Below are 26025 nucleotides of genomic sequence, written 5' to 3' on the forward strand. Positions count from 1 at the left end.
GTGTTGTTGGCCGTGCACCCACCTCCTGGGGGGGTCCCTGTGTCCTGGGTTGACACTGACATTTCAAACACCCACCGACGGGCTGCAGTGTCCCAAAGGAAGCAGCCTCACCTTAAGTTCACTTGTGGCCTGAAGTCTGGCCGCTCCCTGGTGTCCCTCACTCGTGCTTGGTAGCAGGCAGAGCAGCCACTGTCCTGGCTGGGAGGGGCCCTGCACAAGGGACGAGGGGCCTTTCTGAGCCTCGGCCTCCCGGCGAAGTAGCAAAACTGTTAGCACCTGCCAGTACAGGTGGCTGCCATGGGGTTCCCAGCCCCTGAGGTCCCTTCCTTGCCGTGCTCCGGAGGCCGGGGTGGGCTGTGTGGCATGTCCAGGAGAGCTGGGTGCCCACCGACACCTGGAACTCTGCCAGACCTGCCTCCCACAGGACCCACCAATGCTGCAGCATCTAACGCGCCTGCGGGACAAAAGTGCTTGCGTGAAAGGAACGTCTCTCCTTGTTTGTGGGTGAGCGGCAGATTGTTATTCATTCATTCATTCAACAAACATCACCGGCGTGTGGGTACAGCCCCTGGGTGAGGTGCTGGGAATATATCAGTGAACGTAATACTCAAAACTCCCTACCTTTGAAGAGTTTCCATTCTAGTGACGGGAAGACAGACAACAAATAAAATCGGGGGGGTAAAGTACACGCCTGTTAGAAGGAAAGGGGTGCTACAGAGGGGCACAGGGAAGAGAAGGCAGATGGGGTGTGCTGGGTAGAAGGCTGCAGAGTTCAAGAGAATGGGGACCACTGAGGAGCTGCGAGTGGAGACGCAAGCCCCAAACTGCCGCCTCAGGGAGTGGTCATGGCCGCTGAGAGCACGAGGGAGCGGTGGGGGAGGGGCGGATCTGCCGGAGGCCTCGAGAACACCTTCGGGGTTCTGGGGCTGGGATGCAGTTGCCTGCAGCTTAGATGGGACAATGGGGCACTTAATTACCCACAGGTGACCATGACTATTCGGAGACAGGGCAGATTCTGCAGAAGCACAAGGCAAAGGCCCCTGACCAGACTGCGATGGGGTGAGTGTGGTGGTCAGAGAGGGCTTCCCTGAGGAGGNGCCGCAGCAGGGAGTGGTCATGGCCGCTGAGAGCACGAGGGAGCGGTGGGGGAGGGGCGGATCTGGGTGAACTGCAAAGGTACCACGGACAGGATTTGCTGCCGGAGGCCTCGAGAACACCTTCGGGGTTCTGGGGCTGGGATGCAGTTGCCTGCAGCTTAGATGGGACAATGGGGCACTTAATTACCCACAGGTGACCATGACTATTCGGAGGCAGGGCAGATTCTGCAGAAGCACAAGGCAAAGGCCCCTGACCAGACTGCGATGGGGTGAGTGTGGTGGTCAGAGAGGGCTTCCCTGAGGAGGCGACCGATGAGCTGAGAAGGCAGAGGGAGCAGGGGAGAAAGGGCAAGTGGGAAGATCTGGATGAATGCAATGGGAGGGAACTTCCAGCAGCCCCAAGGGGCTCAAGTGTTGTTGAAGGCTAGGCGAGAGCGTGCCCCAGGAGGCCAGAGGTGGGCAGGATGGTGGGGGCTGCTTACTCAGCACCCAGAAGGAAGGAGGCTTGGCCCTGGAGCAGTCCAATCAGACCGAGAAATGGAGACGGGTAATAAATAGCCACAGATGAGTCATCTCAAGCCCCCAGTTTGAGCCTGCCCTGTAGTGCTCCCTGGCCTGCATCCCTCCCGGGAGGGGCCCCTGATTTCAAAATGACCAGGTCAGGCCCACCTCAGCCCCCAGGGCCCCCCTGGTGGAGGGAGCTCACCCTGCAAAACCTCAGCTTTTCCTCGAATCAGCTGCTCCCACCGCTTCCCCCAAGACTCAGATGAGAGTGCACTGCACTCGGAAAACCCTGTTCGGGCTCTCAGGGCTTCCAATTCAAAGAGAAAGACAAGCCTGTGAATGCGACTGGAGGCATCAGGGTGTTTTTAAGACAAAAGCACTTGGAAAGTCAGGCAAGCTGGGTTCAAATTCCACCCATCACGGCCCCAGGTAGCACTTGGAGCGACTGGTTACAGCCGCCCTGGGCCTCCGTGTTGCCCGCTGCACACAGGTGTGCAAAGACGGGACGCTAAACTCGGCCTCGTGCTGGGCACACAGGAAGCTCTCGAGCACTCACTGCCCAACTGCCACACACACAGGGATCAGGGGTCTGTCCTGAATCTGTCGCCACCTACGCAGGGCCCAGCCGCACAGAGGGACGAGGAGTTTTTGTCTATTTCTCCGGTGCTTTCTGCCCCAGCACTTGGCACAATAAATACTTGTTGATTTAAGAAACATAGCCACACTGACTTCATTATAATAATTGTCAAGCAACTAGTCTGGCCTGTCACACGTCCATCGATGCAGGTGAGCTATGCCTCCCGTTTAGGGGAGCCCCAATCTCCTAAGGCGGCCCAAGAGAGCTTTGTCTGGAGAAGACATTGACTAGGTGGCCGCCGACTGGAAGCCCACCTCTTGGGGGGGCGGGCGGCGGGAAGAAGACCCTACCATCCTGGGAGGTGAATGAATCTGTCCCTGCCCCACAGGCAGACAGAGTCTCCATCCAGGATGAAATCAACATCCTGGGAGACACCAGGGAGAAGTCCAGGCAGCGGGGGCCAGCAGCTCCTGCATGCGCGCCTCGGGGCGGCACACTAGCCATCCTCAGGGATGGCTACCGCCGCCGTGACCGAACGGCATAGACCGGGCGACTTCCACCACAGCAGCTGATTCCTCCCAGTTCTGGGGGCTGGAGTCCAAGATCAAGGTGCTGGCAGCTTAGCTTCTTCTCCCCTGGGCTGGCAGATGGCCGCCTTCTCCAGGGGCTTACCCAGCCTTTCCTCTTTTTGTAAGGACGGGTCCTATTGGATTAGGTCCCTGCCCTTATGACCTCACTTAACCTTAATTACCCTTTTGAAAGGCCCGCCCCCTAATGGGGTTTGGGGCTTCAACATAGGGACTTTGGGGACACAGTTCAGTTTCTAACAGTCTTATCTGCACAGGTGCATGTAATTTCCCCCGATCTGACGAGGTAGGCATTACAGTAGCCAATCTATAGATACGAAATGGAGTTGAGAGATGAATTGTCCAGTTTCACAACAGAAAAAAATGCAAAGAGCACAATGTCCTGCTATTCCAGGGACTAACACGCTCCCCTGTGCCCCTCCCCAGCCACCAGTGACTTTGAAAGGAAGAGGGGCGTCCTAGGGCTTGACGTCTAGAAGCAGGAAGAGGCCGCTTTCCCCCAGGGATCGCCCAGCCCAGAGCGCTCTGCCAGTGAAAGCAAGGCAGGGCTTAGGGAAAGGGGAGTGGAAGGTCAGCTGGAGACCCCCAGCGTGGCGGTGGGGGAGAGGCAGTGCATCTGGGTTGGGCAGTTCTGTTCCCCCGCCCCCCACACCAGGGCCTCCGCTGTACAATCAGCATCCTCTTTTCTCAAGCACTTCTTGAGTCCTTCACAGAAACTCCCAGCTGAGGAGGCTGAATGACATTGTCTCAGAGTCCTGAGGGCTGTGCACCACCCCAGCGCCTGCTGTGACGTCACTTCTCACCCTTACACATCATTCCTCTCTACCCCTCATTTTCCAAAGGTTGGGTGGCGACAGGGCTGAGGGGCAGGGCGGTCCTGGGCCCCTCTGGGCTGAGTGGACACTGCAAAGAGGCAGGAGGTGGCCTGGGAGGTGTGGGGTCTGGGTTACAGCCACTGGAGCTGTCAAAACCGCAAGAGAGAGAGAGATCGAAAAAAAAAAATCCTTCCCAGTCAAAGTGAAAAGCGAGACAGAGATACTGAGTGAGAAGATCTCATAGAAGAAAAACCAAACATGGGCTTCCACGAAAGACACACGGCCCGGTGGGTTGGTGAATGACTAAGTGCCGGGGCCACAGTGACAACGACAGGAGCTCCTGCAGCACGTGCCTGTGTGTGTACGTGTGCGCACACACATACGGGGGTGAGCGTGAGGCTGTGCATGAGGCTGTGCCCACAGTGTGTGAGCATGTGTGAGAGAGGGGGCGTGTGCCCACATGATCACATGTGTGCACCTGAGTATGTGAGGGGGTGCATACATGGGTGAGTGCAAAACGTTGTGTGCATGCAAGCATGGGAGGGTGTGTGTCCTCATGGCTGCATGTGTAAAGGTGCACACATGTGCGCCTGTGTGAGGATGGTGCGGTCAGCAAAGCATCAAGGATCTGTCCAGTTTCGCAGTGGGCTGGGCGGCCACGCCGCAGCCGGGGGAAGAAGGTAAAGCTCAGGCAGGGAGGCGACTGCCGGTGCTGCCCAGTGTGGGGACCGTCGACAGGCCCAGACTTTACACTGCTCCCTGCCGAGCTGCCTCCCCAGGAGCCCAGTGCAAAGCCATCCCCAGGAGGAAGGAAATGCCGGGACGCCTGCCACAGAGGGCGCAGGGCGCGTGGACACTGGAGTTCACGGTGGCCTGAGTGCCAGGTCCAGCCTGGTCACACGTTAGCTGTGTGGCCTTAGGCAAGCCACTTAACCTCCCTGTGTCTCGACTTCTCCATCTGTAAAATGGGGACTGTAGCCTTCCCTCACAGGGCGGGCTTGAGGACGGGAAGAGCTGAGAAGCAGAGCCCTCAGACCGGCACCTGGCATGTTGCCGGTGCTACACAAGTCTTCCGGGTTATTGTGAGGATGAGTGATGTCTGCTCGGGGGACAAATGGATCCCTAGCACTATTAAATCCCCAAATGCAACAGATGCTGGACTGACCAGACACCAAGATCAGCTGAGTCCCAGCTTGGTGGAGAGTGGGGGGCCCTGCCTCCAGGCCTGCCTACTACTTACTGCCCACGCCACCCATCTGCCCCAGAGCTCCTCTCCTCCACGTGCCCTCCACGTGAGGCTGGTGTGGACAGGAAGACAACCCACATTTACAGTAAGAAAAAAAACGAGGCCCGGGCCAGGACAGCTTTGGGGTTCAGTGATGGAGGAGCAGAGGGACTGGACAGGTTCCCTTCCCCCAGCTTCCCTCCACCTCCTCAAGCCGCCCACGGAATTTTCTGGCCCAAAGGGTGTACTGGTCTGCTCCAGTTGCCGTACCGGAGGCAGGATTACACACTGAGCAGCTTAAGCAGAAAGTTACCTTCTAACAGGCCCGGAGGCTAGAAGCCTGAAAACAAGGTGCCAGCAGGTTGGTGGCTCCCGAGGCCTCTCTCCTGGGCTGGCAGGTGGCCATTGTCTGGCTTGCCGTGTCCTCAACATGTCTCTCCACTCCATCCATGTGTATCTGGGTCCCAAATGTCCCCTTTCTATACAGACACCAGTCACGCTGGATCATAAACACCTCGTTTGAAATTAGTCACTTTTTTAAAGCTCTTATCTCAGTACCATTACATTCTGGGGTTACTCGGGCTGTGGTGTTAACAGGAATTTTGTAATCCTTCAACAAAATTTTGCAAGTTCTCATTCCCTCGCAGTTTTAGAGCTAGAACTCTGGAATCGGGGTGTCGGCAGGGTGGGCCCTTCGGAGGCTCTGAGGGAGAAACGGTCCATGCCTCTCTCTGCAAAGACCCTTATTCCAAATAAGGTCACATTCCAAGGTTCTGAGGGGACATGTGTTTTAGGGCCACCATGTCCTGGTGTCCTGGCCACATGGCCACAGGAGTGCCACTGGCCTGTCCCAGCGCTGGAGGCCACCGAGCCCTCTGAGGGCACTGCGGAGCCAGCGCCTCCCCCTAAGCTCAGAGAGTCCCTGCCCTGGTCACCCACCTGGCCCCGGACAAGGGATGGGGGAAGATGAAGGCTGGCACGGTGGCTAGGGCAGAGCAGGACAGGGGACAGGGGGTGCATATGGCCCAGCGGGGGAGCCCAAGGAAAGGTTGGGGCGATAGTTCCTTTGGGCAGCCACAGGGGAGGCTTCCCCCTGAAGGAGGGGACAGAGGGAGGCCTGTGTGAGCCCACGCTGTCTCCCCAGGCCGTGGCCCACGCTGTCACACCCCCAGAGTTGGAACTTGAGGACCCTAGGCAGGGCCCGGGTGGCTTCCAGTCCTCTGACCCTCCCAGCCCAGCAGGGCTCTTGTCCCCGAGGCCTCCAGGCCTATGGGGCCCACCCAGCAGGGACACAGGGCAGAGGCCATCATTAGTCACTTACTGAAGAGACGGCCTAGGATGTCCCCCTCCTCCTCTCTCATTCCTCACTGCTTCAGGCCAGGCGAGGTGCGCCCCCCAGACAAGACTCCCATCCCACGGTACACATGTGGGCCCTTGTTTCCAAATAGCGAAGATCTCACATTTACTAAGCACTAAGTGCCAACCACTGCATTAAGCACTCCGTTACCTGATCGGTTCATTTAACCCTCAAAACACCCCTATAAAGTAAGTAGCATCACAGTCTCCATTTTACAGATGGGGAAACTGAGGTTCAGAGTGGCCCACTGACTTGCCCTGAACCCTGGGCCCAAGGCTCCAGGTCTGGTGCTCTGGCCACACCGCTGGCACCAGCCCCTCAGATCTGGGGGCGTTTTCCTTCCTGCTGCGTCTCCCCTTCCCGCCAGACTCTGCCAAGAAAAGCCAGGGGAAGTTTGTCAGAATGTGTTGGGAGAGGAAAGGAGGGGCGGCTGGTGTCCCTCTGGGCTGGGGTTTTCTGACCACCGCCCCCACCCCTGCCGCCAGCCTTGGAAGCAGGAAGTATCTCCCCCATCTGATCTGAGATCTGGAAAATTCTCAAAGCCCCTGCTCCCCTTCTCTTCTGGCTGAGACCCAATTGTGCCCCAGCCCTAGCTGGCCTAGAATAGTCTCGCTGCCACCAGAGCTGAGGCCTAGATCACTCGACCCTGGTGTCCTGTGGGGCCGGAGTGGGGCCAAGGGGTCTCTGTTGAGTTTCCGAGGCTGCGCTGGGACCTTCTTGGGGGGGCAGAGAGAAAAGTCCAGCCACCACGGCCGCAGACAAAGCGGACCTGAGATTACCGTGGTCAGGGCTCAGCCCGGTGCCACGACAAGGGGATGTCCCCGAAGGCCACCTAAGCCACCATCTGTCGCCCAGTCACTGAGACCCAACCTCATGCCACTCCCACCAGCCACAGATGGTATAGTAAGGCCAGGATTTCCACCTGTGACTTCCTGCACCGTCTCAGCCTCTCTTCCTCACATCCCCAAGGTGCTGAACACCCTGGCCCTGAGAAGACTCGCTGCTCCTGGCCATGGTCTTGGCAACAGCCCCCGCCCCAGCCAAGGAGCTGGGAGAGAGCAGCGAGCCTTTATACCAATTTACCTGATACTGATGCTCTATTTCCAGTCCCCCCTCATCTCCCCAGGGAAGGTGTTGACAACCCTGATGTCTTATCACTTATTGCCCTCTTCCTGGGGTCGGCCCACGGCGGGCCCTGCCGCTGCTCGCCTCTCCCGGGAGCTCTCACCCACCGTTTACAGATGATGAGTGCAGCGACAGAGCATAGGACAACATGCCCGAGACTGCCGTTGGGAAGCAGCCAGACCATGTTGGGGGGGTCTGAACTGAACCCCAATCCCTTGAAGCCATGCTCTGTGCACCCCCCAACCAGATCAGGCTTCTGATGCCACTCCCCACTTGGGCCAGGGAGCTGGGAGCGAATAGGACTTCCATTGCACCAACAGGCTCTCAGTGCTCATCAGAACGCTACATGCAAACGGCACCTGGGGAAACAGGCACATCGGAAAGCACCTTGTTTTTCTTCCCTGGGCCATGCAGGGCCCACCTCTGTGAGGACAGAGAAGTCAGAGCTGTGGCCACTCACCCCTCCAGGGAGAGTCACCCCCCCGGCCCCCCGGTGACTGTCAGGAGCTGCTCCTGTCCTTTGGGAAGCTGGAAGGGTCTCTGGCAGGCCAGCTAGTGTCCGTTGCTTTCCACACAGTACCTACCTGCACTCGGGGGCCTGGGGCTCACAGCTGATGACAGGTGTAGACATTTCCAGGATGGAAATGTCACAGCTGTCCCGTCACTCCCCACCTCTCCTCCCGGGAAGCCAAATCCCCGTGATGTCCTGAAAACCGGTAACAGCCGCAGTCTGTTAGTCTGCTGGTGCAGCCTACTGGAGCCCAGTCCCTGGGAGACACTCACTTCAGGTTCCGGGGCCGTGTGGCCTCTCACTTCCCAAGAGCCGGGGGCCCATCCCCTGAATCATTTATCCAATGTCTTCACTGAACACCCATCCCCTGCCACATTCTACACTCGGATAGAGCCGAGGACAAGGGAGGCTCAGACCCTGCCCCCAGGACCTTACCACTGAGTGGAACAGAGGGTACAATGGACAAGCGGAGGCCAGGCCTCGGACTCAGGGTGCCTCAGCTCCCCAGTTAGACCCTCAGGTCTGTGCGATCAGGGAGGCCGAGGCCTGGGTAGGAGTTTGGTGGGAGGGAGAGGGAGCCGTGTGGGTGGATCTGGGGGCTGGGGAAGCCAGCAGGCTTAATAAGAACCAGAGAAAAGCTTCCGCAGGAACCCTCATGGTGAGGCACGCAGCGGGGAGTGGGTGGGAGATGGGGGCAGTGGCCCGGCCCTGCCCTGGCCCCTCCCCAGCACTGAGTGCCCCCGACATGTTTACCTGTTCGCTTGTTCCAGCCCGTGTCCCAGCACTAGCATGGGGGCTCCGTGGGGACAGGTCCCTGTTGTCACTTAGGACTGTGCCTGGCACACTGCAGGAACTGGCTACACACATGGTGAGTGAATGAAGAACGGGTGACGTGTGCAGACCCCATTTCTGAATGTTCTGACACAGGCAACAGAGAATCAGATCCCCTGTTTATTTCTAAGTGACAAACACAAGACCTTGCCTTTTGCCTTTGGGATTTATTCTGCCCTGCAGGAGGGGACAAAAGAGGAAGAGCACTGCCATCTGAAGGAGGGGAAACATGTAAGGGGTCCTGGGCTGTGTGCCCGACCACGAGGCTCCTCAGGTTCAGAGAAATTAGAGCATCCCGTGGGTCACCTTTCCGACGTGGGTGGAGAAACCAGGCTTGGGGACAAGGCCAAATCCTGAAGCAGCTTGGCCACTGCAATAGGGGAAGCAGGAAAGAACCAGCACCATCTCCACTGTCTCGGAGCTTAAGTTCTAGCGGGGGAGGCGCTACGCGACGGGCTTCACAATCTGTACCTTAGTAACACGGAAGGGCGGAGATGAGAAGTGCAGGGAAGTGGGGGGGTTATGGGGTGGGGGTCAGGGCTCGGGGGCTCAGGGAAGCCTCTGGAAAGGAGAGACATCAGCTGAGATGAGGAAGGTGAGTAGGAGCTGCAGGGGGTGAAGGTGGGGCACAGGAGAGACCCCACAATCCCAAGTGAGAGGGAGGGAAGGGCCCAGAAGAAAGGGGAACAGCTTGCAGGCACCCAGAAAAGCAGTGAGGACACTTCATGGACAGTTGGGACAGGCAGGGGCAGATGGAATGAAGTATCGCTGGACGCACAAAGCTCTGTCTGGGGCCTGTCTGCCTGTGATCTTTACTCTTGGGGCCTCAGGCCTTGTCCCCAAACTGAAGCCAAAGAAGTGGCTCTGGAGAGGGAGGTGGGCAGGACAGAGCCGGGGACCTGTCTCTGAGGCACCTCCCTGCAGCGCTTGCGGGCAGAGCAGCCGCCAAGGCCCTGGGAGGCGGCGGTGTCCCCACTCCAGCCAACTGTTCCGGCAGCCCCAAGGAGGAGCAAGCAGGGGAGCGCAGAGCCCAAAATCAGTACAAAAAGACCAGAGGTCTTAGGCTTAAGAACTTTTACATCTCATTAATTCTAAGATGTGAACTCTTTCACATTTTTTTAATCCTCACCCGAGGACATATTCACTGGTTTGATAGAGGAAGAGAGAAATATCGACGTGAGAAACATCGGTTGGTTGCCTCCTGTATGGGCCGAGTGGGTATCAAACTCACATGTGTCCAGACAGAAAATGGAGCCCCAAAACTCCGGGTGCATGGGACTAGGCTCCAACTGAGCCCCAGCTGGGGCACCGCTCCCATTTTAACATCTCTGAAGTCAGCACATGCCCTCCGCCCGCCTGTGTGTCAGGGTGGCCGCACCTTCCTGGTGGCACACACGCGTCTTTCAGTTGCTGGCATCACAGGTTTGACGAGACCTGGAAACCTTGGGCTGTGGCTTCCTGCACACAGAACCGACAACGCAAGGCCAGGAACTCACTAACTTCTCAGAACTGTCCTTCCCCAGAAAGCCACCGCTGCCTGGTGGTTTGTTTACTGGAGTCTGGACTTTTATGGGAAACACTTTTTATCTTGTTCTGTGTCGGCTGAACTTAAAAACTAACCTCAGCTGTAAGTTTTGTTTTGTCTGACAGGCTTCCAGATTCTCTTCGCCCTCTGGCCAAAGGATTACTGACAATTTTTTTTACTAGGAATTCTGATTTTGTCAGAATGCCTAACAAAACCACCTACATAGGCTCTTTGACTTAAAATTGCCCGCTGGACAAGGCCCTGTTCAAAAAGGGGCCCGTTCAGTAGACATCTCTCCAAAGAGGACACAGGAACAGCCTAGAAGCACATGAAGAGATTCTCAACGCCACTAACCCTCGGAAAACGCAAACCCAAACAGCGATGAGACCCACCCGCACCAAGACGGCTATTACGGAGCCAGCGGAAGTGTTGGTGAGGGTGTGGAGACACTGGGACCCCTTGGCACCGCTGGTGGGAATGTCAAGTGGGGCAGCTGCTGTGCCGTCAGCAGGTCCTTGAACGACGTCGTTTCATTCATAACGTCAACGACATGCCATGAGAACTTACCTGTCGTCTGCATCAATCAATCTGTGGTAAAACTGGTTTCATTCTACTTCATTTAAAGTCGCAGCACCTAACTCAGACATGAAGTGAGGACTTACCGAACAGTGGTTCCTTGAGAGGATTAGACACGGAATTACTGTGTGATTCAGCAACTCCACTTCCGGTTGTCGAACCCAAAGAACCGAAAGCGGGGGCTCCGATGGACACGTGTCCACCCACGTTCATGCAGCGTCGTCCCCAATGACCAGAAGGTGGAAGCCACCCCAGTGTCGTAGATGGATGAATAAAATGTGGTAGATCCATACACCAAAATACTTACTATTCAGCCTTAAAAAAAAATTCTGACTTTACAACATAAATAAACCTTGAGGACATTCTGCTAAATGACATAAGTCAGTCACAAAAAAAAGAGATACGCTCTGTATGACTACACTCCTGTGAGGTCCCTGGAGCAGTCAAGTTCATTGACAGAAACTAGAGCGGTGTCTGCCAGGGGCTGGGGGCAGAGCAGGGAGCCGTCATTTGATGGCTAGGAAGTTCCAGGGTGGTTTTTTTTTAAAGATTTTATTTATTTACTTTTAGAGAGAAGGGAGGGAGGAAGAGAGGAAGAGAAACATAGATCAGTTGCCTTTCACACAGCCCCAGTGGGGACCTGGCCCACAACCCAGGCATGTGCCAACTGGGAATTGAACTGGTGACCCTTTGGTTTGCTGGCCATCACTCAATCCACCAAGCCACACCAGGCAGGGCTGAAGTTCCAGTTTTGCAAAATGAAAATAATTCTGGAGATGGTTGGTGGTGATGACTGTACAACGATGTGGATACACTTAATGCCACTCAAATGCATATATAAAAACAGTAAATTTCACACAATTAAAAACAAATTTTAAAAAATTCCATGTGGAAAAGACTTGTTTCTTCAGGTGCTGGAAGCAAGCAGCAAAGCATGACCGACTGGTGAATCTGCCCACAGACCTGCAGTCTGGAGCATACACGCATTTGAACTTGAGAGCCGCTGGAGGGGACATGTGCTCACCAGATGGCCCTGAGCCCCACCACTCCGTCACCTTCCCCGCCTGGCTACTGAGGCATCTGAGGCTGAAACCCCAGAGAGAGGGAGGGACTTTGGGCAGGAATCTGTGGTGCCTCTTACTTGGCCAGTGGCCCCTGCTGCCCTGGGCTTAGGCCCCGCACGGACAGGTCATAAGAAGCAACAGGCAATAGCCCTCAGGGTGGAGCCTCCACTGGCCTAGGTCCCCAAGAGACAATGTCAAAACCAGAGGCCCCATGTGACCCACGATGGAAAGTTAGTACAAGCAAGAAATAAGGCTTTACGTGGAACCACTGGGATCTGGGGCTTCATTACCTACTGCGGCGTAACCTTGCTCACCTGACTAGCACACGTGCTGTGCTCAATGGGAAGAGAAAGGGTTTCACACGCTCTGGGTGGGAACCACGAAGACCACATCCCTAGACCCGCCCCTCTAGACTGAGAAACCTCAGAGAACACCAACACGCTTTCTCTGGGCTTCAGTTCCCTTTTTATCTTAAAAAAGCAGGAATTTCTTATCTTCCAACCTATGGAGGGAAAGCCGGCTGCTGCTTAATCTAGGAGGGAGAGCTGGGCTCTCTGCCAACCTCACCTCCAACTCACCTGGAGCTTCCAGGGTCGGCCCGAGAGGGAGGAGCCGGGTGGCCCAGGGACTTCAAGGGAGCCCCTCTAGGAATGGACCCGGTGTCAGGGACCAGGAAGGGGAGCACTCGCTCCCTCCCCACTGTCACTTCAGCCTCATCTAGAGGGGACAGCCTGAGACCCCCGAGCCCCTTGCTGATGGCTTTTTAACACTGACCCTGACCTCAGGTTGTCTGAAGAACTCCCCGCCCCATCCCCCAGGAGGCCATCTACCTAGCGTTGGGAACTGCACAAAGAGCCACGCTCAGGGTACCGGGTCCATCCCACCAGCACAGGCTGTCAGAAGTGTCTCTCCCCAGGTGAAGGGACACAGGGCCGAGGTCAGGGCACCTCCTGGGCCCTGTGGGTGTCAGCAGAACAAACATGGCACATGTGGGAACCTGGAGCTGCAGACAACACTGAGCTTTATTTCCAAACATGTCACAGAATGCCCTTACCTCCCACCCAAGTACCCCTTTCTGAACCTGGGAAGGAGACCCACCTGCCCAATCTAGGAAAGCAGGGCCAAGGCCACCTCCAGCTGAGGGTGGGTAGGGCTCCCAGCGTGGACACCCCGGCCGAAGGGAGAGGCTGGAAGCGACAGCAGGGGCACTGTCTTCCTCCAAGCGGCCAGTTCTCAGGGCTTCAGCCAGGGGGTGCAAGGCCGGGGCACCTAGGGCTCTGACCAGATCAGAGTCGGGGGTGGAACCCGCAGTGGCAGGGCCTGGATGGCAAATGAGGTGGTGTCAGAGGGGGCCACATTGGGGGCAGGTCACCCTAGTCCCAGCCTCATCTCCTTCTGCATCGTGCTTGGGTGGGACAGGGCAGCCAGCGGGGAGAGCAGGAGCCTGGAAGGGTGCCTTGGGTCAGGGCCAGGAGAAGGGAATGGGCCTCTGTGGGGAGACAATCCCACCCCGGGACCCTGCCATCCCAGCATCTGTCCCCCCAGAGCACCCCAGACCATACCGGGTTTTGAGGGTCCGCCAATAGCTTCTGGTGCTGGGCCTTGGAGGCCACGCAGGACCAGAGGTCCAGGCTCTTGAGGGCTGAGCTTCTCTCGGATTTTGGAGGGACAATGTCCCAGCCCAGCAGACAGTGCTGTGGAGAGCGAGGGGTTCAGGCACCTGGCATGGGGACACAGCTCCACCCCCGTCATGGTGTCCCCTGCAGACCAAAGCTCCCCCAGGACAGAGGTGTATGTCTACCCACTGGGGCCCCTTCCTAACCCTGCTGACCCAGGCCTTGGCCTGACCAGAGATGAACGGAGGGGAGGCCGCAGACCCTGACGAAGCACTTCCTGTGTGTTGGTTTCTACCCTGCACCCAACGGGTACCAGTCCCCTGAACTGCTCTGTCTCCCCACACAGACCTGAGGACAGTATCGTGTGCCCATTTTACAGACAAGCAAACCAATTTTCCTTGGCATCCTTTCTCCTTCTCCCAGGCCCAGCTCCCCCAGCCTCAACTGGGAGTGACTGGGGTATGCAGTGACCCCTGTCCTACCCAAGAGACACAAACGACATTTTGGGAGGCACTATGGAAGCATAAAGACCTGGGTTCAAATCCCAGCTCTTCTACTGGGCTGACCTTAAACAAGTCACCTCCCCTCTGCCTCAGCGTCCTCATCTGTGAAATGGGACAGCAGCGGAGCATGCACCAGCTGTGGTGGGGCCCCCTGGATGACCCTTCCAGGGACTGCGCTCATAGCATGCAAGACCTTGATAAATGGGGCCAATTTATGCCACCCATGGGCAGACACTTCTCCTGGATGCCAGAGAATGGGTGGGATGCCCCCTTCCCCAGGGCACATGCACAGCACAGGTCATGGAAGCGACCCAGCCTGAACTCTGGAGACTTGAGTGCTCATCCTGCTTGAGCTCAGCCTCTCTGTGGGGCCTTGGCTCAAGCCGCCCCTCTCTGGGTCTCAGGCTCCATCTGGGGACCTGGGCCAGACAGGGACAGCCCCACCCCCATCCCCACCCAGGCCCCACAAGGCTGCTCACCCTGGGCAGGGCCAGTGAGTCGCAGGCATCAAGGCTCTTCCGCCGGTGGATGTGGTACCGGTGCGGGGGGTCCAGGATGGACACTGGGATGCTCACCCTGGGCAGGGGTGGCAGTCAGGGCAAGGCCACAGCCCCAGACCCGCCCTTCCCTCCACAAACTGGTGGACCCCAGGCTGACTCCCTCCTTGGCTCCTGCTGCCCCGACAGCTGCCGCCAGGTGTCCTGCCTGCTCTGGCCACTCACCTGACCTGCACTGGATCCGCCAGGGTCTCAGGGCCCTGCTGGTCCCGTGGCATCCTGCACAGACGGCAGGGGGTGCCGGGATCCCAAGGCACCAGAAACAGGCGCCGGTTGACACGGTAACAGTACACACCTGTGAGGCCCACGAGAAGCAGCAGCACCCCCTCAGCCCAGGTACTTAGGTCCCAGAGCCCCTTGCTGCCCCCAATCACATGGGCCCACCAAGCCCTCCACTCTCCCCCACCACCACACACAGGCACATACACATGTACACACACAGCATGCAGATGGACCTGTGCTCACATACAAAACACTGAACATGCACTTCTACTCAAACATGACACGTACACACACCCACACACCAGCCAGCATCTTCGTATGTGGAAATGCAATGTGTGCAGATGCGAAGCAGGGATGGCTTCAGTCACATTCGTGGACACATAGTCATGTGCCTATATTTGTAATCACACTGGCACAGGGCACACACACACATACATTCACACAAACACCGCTTATACACAGCTGCACGTACACAGTACATGCACACGCATGCCTACAGTACAGACTTGTGTGCTCATGTGACTAAGCTGGGACCCCCACCCCCACAGACCACACATGTACAGAGAAAAAGGTGTGGGAATAGGGGGCACATGGGAAATGAGGCGGCTGGGAAGGAAACGAAGGCTGTGGGGCTTGGGGAGGTGGGATGACTCAGGGCCGACCCTAATCCCTTCCTCCCCAGCACCCCAGCTGCCTCCCCAGGCCCCAGCGACCTCAGCAAGGGTCTATGCTCACATTCATGGTCTTCCTCGGCAATAGCGCTCTCCCACAGGCCCAGGAGCTCCACACTGCACAGCAAGAGCCATGAGCTGGCTGGTGACAGAGCCCCTAAGCCACCAGCCACTGCCCGCCAGCCCCTACTCACTCGGGGTCACTGTGAATGCACTCCTTCTTGTTGGCTTCTCTGAACTCCTGCAGCCTCGAGAAGAAGTCCTCGGGCTCACCGCTGATGGGCGAGCTGTTGTCCAGAGTCCCTGACGTGGGCAAAGCACAGGGAACTGCTGTGCGGCCAGGGGCCGAGGCTGACAAGACTCTCAGTGCTGGCACTCATCACCTGCTGTGCCCCCACCAGGCCTCATAAACCTGAGAGGGACCCTCCGCTCCCTGACACTGCTGGTTTTGTTTCAGGGTCCATCTACCTTGACACATGTCTGATTGTCTGGGCAAAAATGTTTGCAGAGCCCTTGCAATAGGCCAAATGGTGCTGGGGAAAGAGCTGTGAACTAGACAAAGCCCCTGTGCTCGTGAGGCTTATGTACTAATATGGTGGCCACAAACAGATCACCAAGGAAATGGGTGACACAACACTCAATGATGACACCTCCCAGGATGTAAGAGAACAGAGCCAGGGAACCCAGCTTGGTAGCATAAGGGCACTGGGGAAGCCTGTCTGAGGGGGCAAGCCCTGGGCAGAGGCCTGAAAGGAGGGAGGTAGCCATGCAGACATCCCAGGTAGAAGGCAGAGCAAGTGCAAAGGCCCTGGGGCAGAAGTGTATTTGAGGAACAGCCAAGAGGTGTAAGTGGCTGGAGGGGAGTGAGAGATGGGAGGGGAGGAGATGAGACTGAGAAGCCAGCGGAGGGCTTGGGGACAAGGAGTGATGCATTCAGATCAGCCATGTATTTTTATAGAAGTCCCCCGCTGGAGGACTTCTATAAGGTGAGAGAGGCAGAGGCACCAGTTAGGAGGTGACTATACTGGCACCTGGGAGAGAAGCAGTCGGACGCCAGAAGTGTGTGGAAGGCAGGGCTGGCAGGCTGTGCTAATGGACTGGAAGAGCAGTATGTAAAAACGAGAGATGGAATTGAGGCAGACCTCGAAGTTATGTTTTGACCAATTATTGGGTGCCTAGAGATGCCATTTATAAAGAGAGACCACAGGTGGGAAGAAAATCAGGACCTTGACTTTGGACATGAAAGTAATCTAAGACCCCTACTGTGCCACACTGAGAAGACAGCTAGATACACAAGTCTGGGGTCAGAGGAGCAGGGTCAGCCAGAGTTAGAAACGGGAGCCAGACGAGCACTCGCTGAGGACCGTCTCTGTGCCTGTCACCGAGCCGGGCGCCGACAGAGGAGACAGGTGCAGAAGGTGCTCAGCCAGGAGGGCGGGCAAGCTGACACACACCGCAGCACAGCAGGTGCGGGCTCAGGAAGGTATGGGGCTTCCTGAGGCTTCCACCCGCCACTCGAGGGCCAGGTGTGCACATGGGGCGGGCCGCACCTGCAATCCAGTCGTAGCCTAGGTAGGGTCTGAGGCGCCAGCTCTTCTCGGGCACTGGAGACTCCTTGTTGAAGGTCACTCTTGGCTGATGAGGTGAGGAAGGAAGGCTCAGGCCAGGGGGCCCAGCCCAAACGAGGCCCCAGCTTGGGGGAAGGAGAAGGGCCATGTCTTAACTCACACACTAACATGGGCCCCAGGGCTCAGCTAAGGGTTGGGAACTGAAAGACAAAGCTTTCCACCCGACCTCATACGTGACTTTGGGTAAGCGTGGCCCCTGAGCCTTGGCCTTCCCATCTGTATATTGGGGCTCATCGCCTTCTTCCCCAAGTGCGGTCTGAGACAGACCGCCGCTTTCCCAGCTCTCGGGTGGAGCTGGACACACCCCACAGCACCGCCAGGACATCCTCTCACCTTGTAAGAGAGGCTGCCCATGGGTGGTCTGTTAGACAGGGGAACTGAAGTTCGAAGGAGCACCCATCAACAGACGCCCTGCTCTCCCGAGTTACCTTGGGCAGTTTGCTTTGCTGATCCAAGATGGACTGTGAGGCCGGAGCCTCCAGCTCTGCTGAACACTCTGGGCCACTGGAGTCCGAGGTGGTCCCCAACGGTGCCGAGCAGGGCCTCAGTGGGCTCAGGGACTCCTGATGTTGGCATTTAGGAGGTGGGAGAGAGGTCATCCCCGAGCTGGCCCCGCCAGGAAAGGACATATCGCAGGGGTCACGTTGGCTGGCATCCCGTGGGCAGGAGGCTCTTGGGGCCATTGAGAATTTCTCTTGGGACAACGGCACCTTTGAGTTGTAGCTGCTGCTGGAGCCCTGGCTTGACTAGAACAGAGAGACCAGGTCACCCAGCTGGTACACATGAGGCATAAAGGCCCGGGTCCTCATGCCTGAGCTCCAGCCTCTGCACCCCCTCCCTCACTGGACCTATTTTCCCATCAGCAATAAATGGGCATGTTACGCAAGCTGACCTGAAAACCTGGATTCTGGCTGGAGGGTTAGCAGCCCCCTTGTCCCCTGGGAGCTCCCAAGGCGGGCACCCACCTCTGCGGCTGCCTGGGCCACAGACCGTTGTATGGCATCCTGCCCGATCCACAGCTGCCTCAGGAGTTCCAGGTTGAGCTGCCGCAGCTGCGCCAGGTCCTTGGTCTCCATTCCAAGGACGTATGGTCTGGCTCCCCACAGCAGATGCTGCTGACTCCTGGGCTGTCAGGTGCCCCCAGGGCTGAGTTCCAGGCCCACCTCTGCTACCTGAAGTCAAAACAGCATGACACTGGGCTCAGGAGGCTGCCCTGTGGAGCCAGAGGCCTGGGTTCGAATCCCGCCAACTCTGATACTCCCTGAGCAGCCTCAACAAGTTAGTTAACTCTCCTTGCCTCAGTTTCCTTATCTGCCAAACAGAGATGATAACAATATCTACCTCGTAAGCATTAAACAAGCACATGTGTGTTAAATCTCGGTACAGTTCCTGGCACACAGTGAGCATGCAGCACGTGTCTATTACTACCAGCCTGGCCAGGGTGTGCGTCGTGTGTGCCAAGACAGCAGTTCCCCTAAACTAAGAAATTAGACCAGTTTAACTTACAGAAAGCAATTAGGGCAATTCTAGAAATGTGAAGTATTATAACTTGTGAGTCTAATGCAAACCAGGTTTTCCGAAGGGACTCTTTCCTCTCTCTCTCCTGCCCACCCTTCCTGCTTCCCTTTCTTTTTACAAATAAACCAAAGTTCAGAGAAGTTAAGAAACTTGCTCCAAGTCACACAGCCAGTTAAGTGGCAAAGCCAGGATTTGAACCCATATCTAGCTTCAGGGTCCATGGTCACTACAGGCTTTCCCTGGAAAGCTGCCTCTTCCCACTCCCAGTCTTTGCCCACGCACCCCCAAGGATCCAGGCTCGAGGGTCCACAGATGTCCCTGGAAGGAATTTCTGCAGGTTAGGGGGCGGGCTTCCCACTTCCCTCGGATCCCCAAGCCCAGACTCCCCCGAACGCAGTCTCCCTCAACCCTCACTCTCCCTTTTGAACCCCGGGTCCACTCTCGGAAACCTTGCCCCTGCCTTCCCACCCACACTCCACACGTGTGGACCGCCCACACCGGGGGTGAGGGGCTCCTCAGCGCCTGGCTGCAGGATCCAGAGCAGAAAGAAGCCGGACGTCCACTGGACACCCCACCCCTCGCGGAAGGAGGGAGGAGAGAAGTCAGTACGACTCGAGGCAGGGCGCTGTTGTAGACAAGCGGGCCAAACAGCCAGACCCTCCCTCCGGAGACTCTAGGGCTCTCCGTTTCCCCACGGGGTTAAAGAGAACGGCCTGCGCGGCCCTCCCCCGGCCCGGCCCAGCTCTGGAAAGCCAAAAGCTGCGGAAACGCAACGGGAAGGCGACGTGCGAAAGAGAGCCTGGGGCAGAAAAAGCACAACAGGCAGGCCGACGGGGGCGGGACCGCGGAGAAAGGGAGACTCAGTACACTCAGCACCTGGAGAAAAATCCATCTTTCCCATCGCAGCCCCCGAACCCTACGCGGGGACACACGCGGGGTCTCCCGCCAAACCCCTGACCACCCGCCACACTACAACTTACAGCACAGAAGTTCCCAACCCGCGCCCGGCCGCCGCCGGTTATAATCAGGATTTGCCTCTGGTCCACCAGACGTGACGCCGGACGGGGCGGGGCCCAATCTGGCTCCCCTGATTGGTCAGATGAGGAGAGGCGCTTGAAACGTTGCTCTGCGTTCAGACGCGGCAGTTTCAACATTGGGGCGGAACTGACAGCGTTATTCAACAGCTGATTGGTCAACTTCCTAGGTCAAGCGGAAAGAGGCGGGCTCTGATTGGTCAGGGCGGAGTCGGGAGCCAAGCCTGGTTTGGAGAAGGCAGTTTCAGGGTCTATACTTGATGCTGTTCCTGAGCAGTGGGTTGCAGCGGCTGGGTAACATGGGCGAGCAGAGTAGGCGGTGACTGGCGCCCCATTCTTTCTTACTTTCAAATACTTATTGTTCCTACTTTGTGCCAAGAGACACTGTACTAGGGCACTGGGAGGCAGGTTAAAATTAAGAGGAGTTCATATCTTGAAGGAGAGGCAGGGTAAGATGTGAATACAGGCTGTAAAATACGAATAAATTTATATGGAGTGCCTACTATGCGCCAGATATCTTCCCTATGCCAGTGCATGCCGGCCTCATAAATGTGCTTTGAGGTGTGATTTTACTATCCCGTTTTACAGAAACAAAACAAAACAAAAAACCAAGGCCATGAGAGAAGGGACTTGCCCGGAACATTTTTAAATCAACCAGTATAATTCCCAAATTAACAAAGAAAAAGCCATCTCAATAGATGCAGAAAAAACCACCAAGCATTGTCCCTTTTTCTTAGTGTTTGGAAGTCGGAGTGCCACAATCTTTTCCCTGAGGGAGATGTCCCAGCATTTGGCAAATGTAAACTAAAACAACCATGAGATATCATTACTATATGTCTAAAATTGTGGTATGAAAATTTAAAGACGCTATACCAGGTGTTGGCGATAAAGGGGGAAGGAGGAGCCCACACCATCTGCACACCAACTTTGGAACAACAGATTGGCAGTACCTTAAGAAGTTCAATATAAATCAACCATACGACCTGGTAATTCAGTCCTAGGCATCTACCCAAGAGAAGTGAAAATGTGTCCACAGGAAGACTCGCATGTGAATGTCCCTGGCGGCATTATTCACAGCAGTCACTCACAAAAAATAGAAACAGTTCAAGTGTTTATCAACTCCTAAATGGATTAACTAAATGTGGTATGTCCAACAGTGGAAACCATCAATAACAAGGAACAAAGCTCTGGCCTGCGCCACCACACAGGTGAGGCTCATAAACATCGCGCTAAGTGAAAGAAGCCAGACACAAAGACCTCAGATTGCATGATTCCATTTATATGAAATATCCAGAAAAGGCCAATGTATAGAGACAGAAATACATTAATGATTCCCAGGGCCTGTGGTGGGAACAGGAAGTCACTGCAAATAGGCAGGAGGGATCATTTCGGGGTGATGACACCCCCAAAATTTGTTCTAAAATTGAATTGTGGTGATGGCTGCACAACTTTGTAACTTGCTAAAATGATTGTATCGTACATTAGAAATGAGTGAATCTTATGGTATGTAAATTACAACAATAAAGCTTTTTTTTTTAAGAGTTAAACATACACCCACTGTGTGATCCAGTTGTCCTACTCCTAGGTGTTTATCTGGGGAAAATTTGTCCACACAGAGACTTGCAAACGAATGTCCATAGCTGCTGCATTGTAAATGCAAATACCTGTCAAGAGGTGAATAAACAGACTGTGGTATATCCACACAATGGATAATACTCAGCAATGAAAATGATACACACTATTGGTACAACAATTTGGATGCACCTCAAAATAATTGTGCCAGGTGGAAAAGCGTACATAGTATATGTGTTCATCTATATAAGACTTTAGAAAGTGTAATAATCTATAGCGATAGAAAGATCAGATGGGCCCTGGCTGGTGTAGCTCAGTGGATTGAGCACAGGCTATGAACCAAAGGGTCACCAGTTCGATTCCCAGTCAGGGCACATGCCTGGGTTACAGGCCAGGTTCCTAGTGGGAGCATGGGAGAGCCAACTACATATTGATGTTTCTCTTCCTCTCTTTCTCCTTCCCCTCCCCGCTTTCTACAAATAAATACATAAAACTTCCTCCCAAAAAAGAAAGATGGGATTGGAGAGATGACAAAGGGATATGAATCTGTGATGGTTTCTCAGTTTCATACAGGTTCCACAGTCAGTGAATTGTACATTGTGCACTTTAAATGTGCGGTTTAGTTTATATAAGTTGTGCTTCAATGAAGCTGTTAAAAAACGTGAGACAGGTAGACAAGAACCTGGAGTACGTTTGCACTGGCTAGAAAGGGACAGCTGCCACTCTTACCATGACACCCTCTCAGGAGTGGCCCCGAAGGGCAAGGTTAATCCTCCCAGGAACAGAGCTGTGAGCTGTACAATCAGTCAGCCATTCATGATGAAGGATGGGCGGTCTGAGGAACAGATACATAGTCTCCTGAGTGGTGGCCAATGACTTGGGTGGCGCTCAGGACCCCAGGAGAAAAAGGTTGGAAGACTGGGGCCTGGGAGAAAGGGGGGAAAGGAAGGAAGATGAACCCAGGAGAACCGATGGGAGGGGGCACAGAGGATTAAACTTTGGTGTCTTGTGTTTCAAATCCAGGGGAGGTGGTCAACAACCAGCCGGCTGGATGACTTGGCTGGTAGATGTCAGGCAGCCTCTCCTCAGCCACCCTAGTGCAGTGACAATGGGCCCGAGGACAGAAGGAGCCATGATGATGGGGGTGAAGTGCACCTCTGTCTGAGGGCTTTAGATCACCTGATACAGCAACATGGTGACTACACACTGCCTCACACCAAGGCACCCATCTGGGGACAAGGGGTGCCTCACTAAAGGATCTACTGATCTTACCAAAAACCCCAGCACCTGAGTGGCATAGCCTGAAAGGCTTAGCTCTGGAACTAGCCCCTGCAACTCCGTCCTTCACGAAGCCAAGGTATGCGGCTGTGTCCCCAACCAGCTAAAATACGTGGGTACGGGAAGCGGAGGTGGAAGGCCCCCCTCCGTTACTGCCAGTGACCCACTCATGGAATTTGTCTCCTGTCCCTGCAAACATCAGTACTGCCAGGTTGGAGGTTCAGGTGCATGGGGACAGGAAGCTTCTGCCAGGGGATACAATAGGGCCCCGGGGCTCCATCGAACTTGCAGATAAGACCGTTCCCTGGTCTTTGGTTCTGAGGCAAAGAACCAGGCAAAGAAAGGCAACATACTGCTGGGGATAATAAATCTCAATCACTGTAAGGAGTCAGGGCTGCTGCAACGGGGTGCGAGGTGGGGGGTAGCAGGAGTTTGTGGAAAAGCACCCTTGGGTGTCTCACAGTGTCTCCACACCCACTGATAACAGGAAATAGATCACAGCCTAATCAAGGCAAGACAACCAATGGCTCAGACCCCTGGGGGTGAAGGTCTGGACCACCCCACCAGAACATAACCAGAGCAGCAGCAGCATTAGACCCGGATAAGGGAAATCTAGAACAGGGGTGGACCAGGGACAAGCAGCTTGGGCCACTGATCCTCTGAGGAAGAGATGGTGCTGGCTGCCACCCTGAAGGGGACCCTGTTCCATTGGATTTACACCCCCGCTCCCGGCCTTGCCTGTTGTCCCAGCTCTGAGTGATCTGATACCAGCACAGCCTGTCCCGCAGCATGCCTGCCCACGCCTGCCCACGCCTGCCCACGCCTGCCCATGCCCCTCTCACCTCCACCAACTGCCATCACCCCAAGTTAGCCCCCAGGCATTTATACATGTGACCCAGAAATGCGTGGAGCCACTCCCCCATGGGGCCAATCTTCAACCAATGGGAAGACAGGGGATAAATTCTTCTCCCTTTCTCCCTGAGAGAAATGGTGCCGAGACTCATTTACATGGCTTCTTGGGGGCACAGTCTGTTCTTTCTGCAGTCCCGTTTGGTGGCAGCTAGCTCCATAACGCCTCCTCCTGCTGGCTCTCCCTGCTTTCGACTTCTCTCCCTCCCTCTGGGATTGTTCCGCAGGACAAAATGAGGGCACAGGGGCCCTCTGCTTTCTGGGAAACCCTGGCCAAGGCACTGCCCACGTGCTGACCCTCCAAGCATCTCTGGGTCCGACTTCAGCAATCACCGAGCTCCAAGTTTGCATATCCAACTGCAGGAGAACACAAATTGAACGTGTCCCAACTGGAACTCCTCGTCTCCTCCCCAAACCCGCTCCCCTGAAGCTTTCCCCACCCTCTCATATGCTCAGGACAAAACCTCAAGTCATCCACGATGCACCATGTCCATCTTCAAAAGGTCTCTAGAACCTGACCGCTTTTCACCACCTCCATCACATCTGCCCGGCTGGCGCAGCATCCTCCCCCCCTGAAATGTTGTGGTCGCCTCCAGTCTAGTCTCCCTGCCTCCATCTCCAATCTGTTGTCTACTCTCTAGCAGCCTGGGACGTAGGGTGCAATAAGTCAGTTCATGCCACTCCTCTGATCGCCCCCCCCCCCCCCCCTCACAGGAAAAGCTGGCCCTCACCCCACTCTGCCTCTGGTTCCTTTTCACACCTTATCTCCTACTATTCCACCTCCTGGTTCGGCTCCAGCCACCCTAGTCTGCTTGTGTTCCTTGAAGATATTGGGCATGCTCCCACCGCAGGGCCTTTGCCCATGCTGGTCCGTCTGCCTGGAATGCACTGCCCCAGATAACCACAGGGGTTCCTTCTTGAAGGAATGTCTTCAAACATCTTCTCAATGACACTGGTCACACCCTCCCTGACCCCGCCCTGCCTCACTGATGTCCTCACCTCCTGTTATAGTGCCTTTTACTGCTTGGTTTTTGGCCTGTGGTCTGCCGCCCCCACTGACATGCGAGCTCCGCAAAGGCAGGGATTTTGATCCCCTCATTCACTGTTGTCTCTCCAATGCTTAGAACCACGCTGATTAACGCACACAAGTATGCTCCTCGGTATTTTGCTGAATGCACGAGCTTCCTGATTCCGACGGGGAGACAACAGACCACTGAGTGTTTGAGAGGACTTGGGTTCGTGCACAGAAGCGTGACACGTGGTGAGCTGGAAGTAAATGCTGGCTGTCACCTCGTCAGGCCCAAAGTCTGACTCAGAGACAGAAATCTGCTCTGGCAGACAGAGTGAATTTAGCTGACACCTGTGAGGATGGCCCAGAGATACAATCCTGACCACACACTCTGTGATTCAGGGGGACATTGTGATTGGAAGGCCCAAGTTCTGGCCTCTCAGGTTCCTCAGAACACTCAGTGGACGGATGAGGTGAGTTGAGCCTGGCATTGGCTAAGAATGGAGACCTTGGTGGGGGGTGAGGGAGGCTACGAGGTGTAGAACACCCTTCTCCAGCCACGCACACCGGACCATCGTCCGGGGGCTGGTGAACAATTCAGGGAGCTGCCAACAGCTGCTTCTTAAGGAGAAAACACTTGTGGATTGCAGACAAAGGACTGATTTAAAACTCTTGGTTTCACCCTGGCTGGTGTCGCTCAGTGGATTGAGAGCAGGCCTGCAAACCAAAGGGTAGTGGGTTTGATTCCCAGTCAGGGCACATGCCCGGGTTGCAGGCCAGGTCCCCAGTAGGGGGTACGCAAAAAGCAACCACACAACTCTCCCTTGCTTTCTCCTTGCTTCCCCCTCTCTCTAAAATAAATAGATAAAATCTTTCAAAATAAATTATTGGTTTCACTAATACACAGGTGTTTACTAGATCATGATTGCGTCAGGGTACAAAGTAAGTCGGGAAGCCACTAGGCTTGCGGACGTTGTCTCCGACTCCATCCGACCCAGGCCCCATCAGCCCTCCTGCCCCAAGACTGGAACCCTTGGAAGCCCTTCTTAGCCCTACCAGAGGAAGTTTGTTCTGCCTGCCACTGCCAGAGGGCTGTCCCATGTGAGGACTGTTAGTGGGACGGGACCTGCTGATCCAGCCCGTTTACCGAGTCCTGGTTCTATGCTCGGCGGGCACTTGTCCAGAGGCTGAACACACAGCAACACGTGGGACAGGCCAAAACCTCGGCCCTTCAGAACTCATGTTCTGGCAGGTGGAGACACATAACATGTTACACACTAGAGGATTAGGAAAATCATGTGCATCACACGTGTTGCAGGGTGCGCGGCCTCAGAATTGCCAGAGACAGGGAAGGAGGGATTTTAAGGAAGGTGGTCTGGGTGGGCCCAGAGAATGAGGTGACATTTCCGCAGCTGTGAAGGTATGGAGCTAGTGAGCTGTGACGAGATCTGGAAGAACGAGCCGAGGGTCAGGGGCGGAGGGTCGGGCGGGGCAAAGGCCCTCCCCGAGAAGTGTGTTGAGCAGTTTCAAGCCACAGCAAGGAGCTGGAGTTGCTGAAGCAGGGGCAGCCGAGAAGGGAGGGGTGGCCAGAGGCAGTGTGGACCCCGAAAGACCCCTGCGAGGGCTTGGGCTTCGCTCCAGGTGGGACGGAGAGCTGGAGCAGTGTGCTGGGCAGAGAAGCAACATGATTTGAGTTCTATTTAATATTTATGTG

General features: G+C 55.7%; 1 protein-coding gene across 1 annotated transcript; it reads right to left on the reverse strand.

The window, feature by feature from the left end:
• Positions 1 to 12789: 12789 nt before the first annotated feature.
• Positions 12790 to 19540, reverse strand: MIIP (migration and invasion inhibitory protein). The gene is made up of 10 exons (XM_037045205.1): positions 19490 to 19540; positions 17957 to 18163; positions 17420 to 17737; positions 16914 to 16998; positions 15558 to 15666; positions 15428 to 15480; positions 14636 to 14765; positions 14393 to 14489; positions 13357 to 13488; positions 12790 to 13114 (listed from the first exon to the last, which is right to left on the reverse strand). The coding sequence occupies exons 2-10, from the start codon at positions 18065 to 18067 to the stop codon at positions 13064 to 13066; spliced, it is 1086 nt and encodes a 361-aa protein (XP_036901100.1). The 5' UTR covers positions 18068 to 18163; positions 19490 to 19540; the 3' UTR covers positions 12790 to 13063.
• Between the last annotated feature and the right edge of the window lie 6485 nt (positions 19541 to 26025).

The sequence above is a fragment of the Sturnira hondurensis genome, unplaced genomic scaffold (assembly GCF_014824575.4).
Source record: "Sturnira hondurensis isolate 20B ecotype Veracruz unplaced genomic scaffold, ASM1482457v3 Scaffold0004257, whole genome shotgun sequence".
NCBI classification, from domain to species: domain Eukaryota; kingdom Metazoa; phylum Chordata; class Mammalia; order Chiroptera; family Phyllostomidae; genus Sturnira; species Sturnira hondurensis.